The 7,908-nt window shown below is 31.6% G+C and overlaps 1 protein-coding gene across 18 annotated transcripts; it reads right to left on the reverse strand.

Moving 5' to 3' along the window:
• Positions 1 to 564: 564 nt before the first annotated feature.
• Positions 565 to 5,205, reverse strand: LOC144998302 (protein SGT1 homolog B-like). 18 transcript variants are annotated; one of them, XM_078958094.1, is made up of 11 exons: positions 4,525 to 5,204; positions 4,250 to 4,417; positions 4,040 to 4,127; positions 3,841 to 3,936; positions 3,357 to 3,608; positions 3,194 to 3,281; positions 2,805 to 3,051; positions 2,414 to 2,538; positions 2,272 to 2,328; positions 1,767 to 1,905; positions 565 to 641 (listed from the first exon to the last, which is right to left on the reverse strand). In XM_078958094.1, exons 8-11 carry the CDS (start codon positions 2,444 to 2,446, stop codon positions 580 to 582), a joined length of 291 nt encoding a protein of 96 aa, XP_078814220.1. In that variant the 5' UTR covers positions 2,447 to 2,538; positions 2,805 to 3,051; positions 3,194 to 3,281; positions 3,357 to 3,608; positions 3,841 to 3,936; positions 4,040 to 4,127; positions 4,250 to 4,417; positions 4,525 to 5,204; the 3' UTR covers positions 565 to 579. The 18 variants fall into 18 exon arrangements, 13 of the variants coding, with proteins under 13 accessions (XP_078814220.1, XP_078814221.1, XP_078814226.1 ...); XM_078958095.1 differs by lacking the exon at positions 2,805 to 3,051 and having other exon boundaries at positions 3,357 to 3,387; positions 3,478 to 3,608; positions 4,525 to 5,203; XM_078958100.1 differs by lacking the exon at positions 2,805 to 3,051 and having other exon boundaries at positions 1,809 to 1,905.
• Positions 5,206 to 7,908: the final 2,703 nt, after the last annotated feature.

Consider the following 7,908-nt stretch of genomic DNA (forward strand, 5'->3'; position numbering starts at 1 on the left):
TTTTTTTTTTAATCTCAAGTGAACTGTCCGATATATATATATATATATATATATATATATATATATATATATATATATATATATATATATATATTAACTCTCTAAAAACCATTTTTAAAAATTTTTTCGTTAAAAATATTTTGGACAAATCAAACATTAATATTATATTAATCAAACTTTTTCATTTACTAGTTTACAACTAGTTGCTATTTGGCATTGGATCCTCGTCAGCCCGCCGTTGCACCACCACATGACCACCGTCGGACTAAAACCAAAATTAGTTGCATATTTGTGGTCGTATTCATAGCTTAATCGGACAAACAATGTAGATCTCATTTATTGGTAATACTTTTTAATATATACAATTTTATTTTTGTAGTCAAATATACAAAATATAAAAAAAAAAAAAATAGAATTATACCTTGACAATTTTAATTTTTTTTGTTCTAAATGATAGAATTTTTTTTTAAAAAAAATATATATCATTTATAAGACATATTCATATACAACTTAATACAGTACATTTTTAGTTTACTAGGTAAAAATAATAAGATAATATAATCCATTATATATACTAATTCACATATTCAAATAAATAAAACCTAAACTCTGCCACCGGCAACAACACCAACTACTACCATCTGCCATCACGAACAACATGAGCTACTGTCAAACCCATCTTTTTTTCCATATCATATATGTATATAAAATCAATTTTTGGCAGCTTTAATATTATGTTCACAAATTAATAAACTAATTAATTCATTTATTTCGAGTTTAATGCACAATAATTATAAAAACTAATACATTCTTACATATTTATACAACACAATATATATATATATATATATATATATATATATATATATATATATATATATATATATATATATACTAGTCGTTTACCCGCGCTAAGCGTCGGGGGACAAAAAGTTTCTTTCGGAAGATAGTTTTAGTGTGATGATTCATTTCCTTTAGACGTGAGCTATTTAGTTCGGCCTTATGGTAGACTAATTTGTGTCGAATAGTTCATTTCAGCGGATAGTTTCTTGCTAGGTGCATAGTCATACAATACGACATAAGTTAAGTATACATTTAGAATTTCATCTAATAGTTCATACTTGATTTTACAATATATAAATAACAACAATCTGAAATCATGTAATTTTGTACATTTATAACATATCCAATATATAAACTACACCAATCTGCAATCATGTTGCTTCATCTGATAGCCATGCATTAAACATCAAATGAGTGTTTAAGATCCATATTTGAAGAAATTGTAAAATAATAAGTTATTTTATCTTGGTAACTGTTTTTTACAATTTTTGTCTAAGGGTAAAATAGTCATTTTAAAATTAATATAGCAGTTGAGTCGTTAAATTTAATGATTCACACACCAAAACTAATATAAGACCTGGAAAGAAAGCATGGGACAGTAAAAAGAAACATTTTTGAACCAGAACTATAAAAAGTGCTAAACTTAAGGACCAAAACTATGTTTTAGTAAAAGTTCGGAGGCAGTAAGGGTAACAAATATGTTTTGTGATTAGTTTTCAGAAAGAAAACTTACATTGTTACATGTTAATCTTTTGAAATCCTACTAGACTATGCTATGCAACCAGTTTTCTTTAATTATCTATTAATTTAACCAACTTGTCTGTGATTCAAGGATATATACTTGAAATATCATCTATCCAGACAACACTTTTATCCTTCAGAAAAGTATTTGATTATCATATATACAATTGAAAGTGAGATACCTAAAGAGATATTGCTCCTTTGTGCAACCAAATTGTTATTACCGTATTGAAGAGATGTCCACTTATTAGCTTCAGCTTTTGCAAGCCGGATTTCAACTTTGGTTGACAGAACTTCAAATCTACACCTTTTAGGGACTATCTGCCAATTACCACAAAAAAAATATGCATATTAGTTGTTGAAACACTACAAAATTCAAATTCATCAACAACATCCAAATAAGTGTCATGGATATCAATAAGTTATCGAAGTAGTTCAACGAAAAGTTAGTGTATAAGAGTTATGATAAGATGCTTTTGTTGTTTCGTAAAACACTAAATTAAAAAATAAATAAATAAAAAAACACTTCTTAGGAGCACCAATCATATCCTAAAAAAGAAAGTTCCATTTCAATTTTATTTTGTTGTGACAAACAAGAGTTTATTGTTTCATCATAGATTTTATTTTGTAATAATTACACCATAAGTGAAACAACCTTGTTTTAATAGAACATGACATCAAACTTACATTAAAAGACATGGCAATACAGTTGCAAGCTTCAAGTGCCAAGTTTCCTCGTGTATCCTGATGATAAAATATCAAATTTTGAGCATTTTGCTATAACACGCGAAACCTTCAAATAATAGCAGCATAGTTTTAAGTTGATGACCTGTGAAGATTCTTGTGGAATAATATTAACCATGTTGTGATGAATAAGTGTAGGTAATGATAGAAGTTCTTGGGTGTATCTTGCAATCTTGCATCACCAAAGAATAAACTGTCATTGCCAATAACCTGAAAAAAAAATATAAATATAGTATTAAATCTCATGTTTTGGATATACAAAACATAAACAGTAAACATAAATGTATAATAAGTACCTCATCATGAATTGCATGATAAGGGAACTCATTTTGAGAAAATGTTGCAGATAAGGAAAGAAGTGAACATAAAACCCTTATCCTTAGTTTTGGCGTAATCTTACAAAACTATGATAAATCATTAAAAAACTAAAATTGGATATAATTTTTATTTATAAAATTGAGAGACAGAAGCCTAACCATGATTGGGAATCAAACAATGATAATATGTTATTTGGAATGTAGGTAACTCCTTGATCCAAATTACCTTTAGCAATTAAATTCAACATTATATAAAAAATAAGAAATAAAAAATTGTTTAATCGTAAACAAATATTTTTCAAGATGAGTAACCAAAAAATGAATTAACTTGGAACCATAAGCATGAAGATGCACAGCTTTCTCATTAAGGAAACAATACAATCAACATTTTCACTCTTACGCATGCCTACATACATACACATTTAAAGCTAATTTAAGGGTTGTTTCTTTTTTAAGGAAACAAATCAATGAGGGCAAATTTGTAAAAATAAATAAATAAATAAAAAATAAAAAATAAAAAAGAAGTTAAGACTTAATAGGGAACTGACCATCTACCAGGTTAACACCTTGTATGCAACTGATTGCGGAGTATAAAAGCCCATATGAATGAGAAATCAAACCACTCAACAAAGAAACCTGATATTTTAACAAGATTAATAATAATCTCTTGATCAATTTAAGTAAACCAAAAAAAATCAAAATTTTATTTACCTCTACAGTCTTAAGGTATAAGATTAACTGCCTGGAATAAGAGGGAATACATGCTATTGTAACTTCATTAAAAGTAATGCAAGATTTTATAAAATTTAAAGTATCTTTTTTCTCTCTCAACCTTAAAGCTCTGGTTGCTAAAAAATTGCTAGAATGAACAAGAATCTCCTTCAGATCATTCTTGCTGCTAAAAGCTCCATGACACTCAATCAAGAAAGTCCAATGTCGGTCCAAATCCACACCATGGTCAACCTGACAATAATGGCCACCCAAAATTAGATAAAATGATAAAATTACATTTTAGGTCCCTGTGTTTAGGTGTTTTGATTCGGATCAGGTCCAAAAAAATCTTTAGCAATTATGGCCATATGCTCTCATAAGATGGTTTCATGATTTTTTTGGTCCTTATCCCTTATAAAAATGACTATTTTACCCTTTATTTGATTACTTTCCATAAGAAAATATATAAATTAGAGTACATTACAAATTTTTTCCCTGTGCTTTACTCAAAATCACAAGTTTGGTCCATTTTTTTGAAACTCCAACAGGTCCCAAAGTAACCCTCAGTCGATACTCAAAGCTAAAATTGACATAAAAAATAGAATATAATTATTTATGAGAAAGATAAGGAACAAAGTATCAAAGATTAAAGAACAAAGATAAAGAACAAATCACAAGCTAACCCAAGCACTGATCCAATGATAAACTCCTTGACCACACTTGGGCCTTTCAACACTGGACGAGCAACCCTACCAGCAAGCATCGTTAATTCTGTACTCAAACATGAATATCAGTAAATCTTCCCATGATCGTAAAGAAATCCTGAACATAGCAAGTATATATGAAACCAAACTAATGTTTAATATAAGTAATTAGGCTAAATAAAACTTTACCTGCCATGGGCTTTTACTGTTTCGATCTTTGTTAATGAACCGAAGATAGCCTATAATTGTGAAAGATTGAATTCATATGGATCTGTAACAACAGAGAGACCTGTAACAACTTGAGAAAAAATCCGATTCGATATAAAAAGAACTGAAAAAATTGCTTAGCAGAGAGACCTGTAGAGTAACAAAAAATTTAGAGAAACATAAAGATTGATTCTTGAATCATGAGTTGTGAGTTTCGGGTGAACTGATATATGGAAAAGTGTGACTCCAATGTTTACCTTGCAAAGAAGTCGCACGTAGGTCGGTTGCAGACTTCGATCGTCATCGGCTATCTATCGAAAGACTCGTCTGGACAAGGTCTGAATCGAAGTCTTGTGCTTCAAAACTTCACTAATAAAGTTTCAAATCACTAATTTGAAGGGTTTTGGAAGGAAATCGGTTCAAGGGTTATGGAAGGAACACAGGGCTGCGGAGAAGCCAAATATAAGGATGATGGAGACTGGTAGTGATGGTGGAGACAATACTGATTTTCCTTCCTATATGTCTTCTTTAAAGCCACAAGTAAGAAAATGGAAAAGTGAAGACATCACAAAATCAACGACGCTATTTTCTCAATGCAAATACTTCATCCACCCGCATCTCCATCGGCGACGCGGTCACCGCTCGTTATACGTGAGCCCATGGCCGCCTTTCAGTCGGTGTGTATTATATATGGTGGGGCTCAATCGGAGGATGGATTAATAGAATTTGGGGAAGTTGTACAGAAATCTTGAAAGTCCTAAACCCAGAGAAATAACAGCCCTCATCGATTTGAATATGGAGCATCCCTAGTCAAGAACATGTAGAAATGGAGGCGACGTCTTTAGGAGGTTGTGGCCATGTGGTGGCGGTGAGTAGTGCTTTGATGGCGGCTCTTGTCTGTAGAGGAGATTAGGGTAACATTGGGATAAGGTAATACCGATTACACATATACGATGTGATTATAAGCTTAATATTGTTGTACATGACGTAATAGCTATTGTACCTCTTAATTTTCAAGAAATGGGCAATATGTTTAATAATATATATATATATATATATATATATATATATATATATATATATATATATATATATATATTCACCAGAAGATTAATACAAAATTTCATTAAAAATTTACACTTAATATAGTCAATTTACAGTTTTATACCATCAATTCACTGTTCGGTACACAAAATTCTTAGTTTAATATAACAAATTCACAAATTAATGTAAAAAAATTATGCATTGACAACCATATTCTCAACTTAAAACATTCATTTATACATTCAAATCTATAGGCTAGTGCTTCTTTCAAAGTTTATTTAGGCAAACATTCAAAGTTTTAATTTTCCATTCCTTATTTAAAATTATATACAATCATAATAAATCGTATATTCACAGCTTATTTAACATCCTAAAACACAATTTTTTTTTTAAATGTATTCAATTCATAAGAAACTGATATCAAAATGGTTGAAAGAGTATAATTGTAACATGTTATCAGCGTACAAATTCCCAAAATCACTAAGTATGGAACAACATAGAGTGGTGTGGTGCGATCAGGCTGGACTCTTCCCTTTCAAAATAGACGTACCTAAAACATAAATTGAAAACTGCAAGTACAAAGCCTAGTGAGTTCCCCCAAAATACCATATATTAAACAAGCATATTCGAGTGCCTGCGTACCCCTTCGGTCTATTTCAATCAAATATTGCAAAGCATATTTGGGTGCTTGCACATCCCTTCGGTCTATTTCAACCCGATACTATCATGCATATATATGGGTGCTTGCAATCCCCTTTGGTCTATTTCAATCGGATATCGAGTCTATTTCACCCCTACTACTTCCACATAATACCATAATAGAAATCACAGAGTCATCAAGCAAATACTTACATAACTGACAATTATCGCAAAGACAATCATCACACTATAACAAAAAACTAGTGGGTCGACCTTGGTGCCTTCGACCCATGGATATTTCAAAGGAATACTCACCTTAGATTGTGGGTATCAAATCGCACTCAGTGGATGACTCGCGGACTCTTCTCCCTATCACATAATCATAAAACCCTAATTAGAACTTAGGTCACATTTTAACCCAAAGGTCCAAAACCCTAAGCAAAATAACTCCTTTACCTTTGCCTTATTGGGCCTCCTTTCCTCCAAGGCCCAAATTCATAAAAACCTAAAAAGGCATCGAAGCCCACTATAGGGCCTTTAAGACACAATATGGCCTGCGAACCTCAAATATGGCCTTAGGCCTAAAAATGACCTACTATGTCACACCCTGAAACCGAAGGCGGAAACGTCTTGGGGCGGAGGTGACTTCATGGGGATATCATAACCAATGTACATAGTATGCAAAGTAAAACACAAAACATTACATTACATAGATTTCATTACTTCAGTTGAAAAGTAAAGTCGTACAAGTTTCATAGATACATAGTTTAAACAAAAGAAAGACGTGACTTCCATTCGCTCCGTCTTCTGCAAAAGGATGCGGGGTACTTGTCTAAGTAGAACCTGAGAATACAAGCATTTTAAAAATTAGCAAAAAGTTGGTGAGTTCATAAGCGGTTTGTTTTTATGAAAATGTACAAGATTCCTTTTGATTTCTGAAAATGTTACAACCGAAGGAAAATCCCATATTTTCCTAATGTGAAAGATGTATACTGAAAAAGCTGATTAACCTTGTAAAGTGTGTTTGTTTACCAACCTAAAAATGTAATGTAAAAGATGTATACTGAAAGTAAAGTTTAGTTGTTCTGTTATGTTACACTGTTCAGGTTATGAATTGTGATTACCCCAGGAAAATCCTATATTTTCCTAATGTGAAAGATGTATATTGAAAGTCTGGTTACCCTTGTAAAGTGTGTGTTAGTTTACCGACCCGAAAAGTAATGTAAAAGATGTATGCTGAAAATGTATTAGTTTTAACACATTTATAAAACTAATATATACCAAGTAAACTAGTTACTTAACTCATTATTACTACTAAGTAAATCTTTGTTATCCAAATTGCGAGTTCCATAACCATACTATAGACTAATTATGGCAATAAGTAGTCCATCTTACTTTATGACTTTCGTCACCCTTGAACCTTTCGGTTCGGCTGTAGCTAGCAGCCAGGTGCGGGATAGTCAATCCCGTATAGATCTATACACTCAAGTCACGCTCCCTATCTAAGAGATTATGGTTACAGAGGCGCTCCTCCACTCGCATATCTCTGTGGAGTGTTCTCCGAGGATGTGTCTCTAATTTATAGGAATAATAAATCTAAAAGACGATCCTCCACTCGCGTATCTCTGTGGAGTGTTACCAAGGACAAATGAAATATACTAAGTTTCTTGTTCAAAGTTCAAAGATTATGTTTTTAACTATTATAATGTGGATAAAACCATTTGTGAAAAATATAAAGTACAACAATTTATAACAGTTTTCACAAATACTATGATAATGAAATCTGCAAATTCAAACGGTTAACTGATATGATTAACAGTGTTATAAACATACGTAGTACGAAACACAATACTTATAAATAAGTTTTGAGTACAAGTATTACTTGTACTTTGCTTGTATTCCCCCCTCCCCCTGAAAACAGTGAAAAACATTGAAAAATGGTAGGGGTATGAACTCAC

This window comes from Lactuca saligna, chromosome 5 (genome assembly GCF_052625555.1).
Source record: "Lactuca saligna cultivar CGN05327 chromosome 5, ASM5262555v1, whole genome shotgun sequence".
NCBI lineage: Eukaryota > Viridiplantae > Streptophyta > Magnoliopsida > Asterales > Asteraceae > Lactuca > Lactuca saligna.

Coding starts and splice junctions, on each gene's coding strand:
- LOC144998302 (XM_078958094.1), bottom strand. CDS start 2,446: ATGGTTAATATTATTCCACAAGAATCTTCACAG. Junction 2,329..2,413: donor TTCCACAAGAATCTTCACAG/GTCATCAACTTA, acceptor TTTTATCATCAG/GATACACGAGGAAACTTGGC. Junction 1,906..2,271: donor GTATTGCCATGTCTTTTAAT/GTAAGTTTGATG, acceptor GGTAATTGGCAG/ATAGTCCCTAAAAGGTGTAG.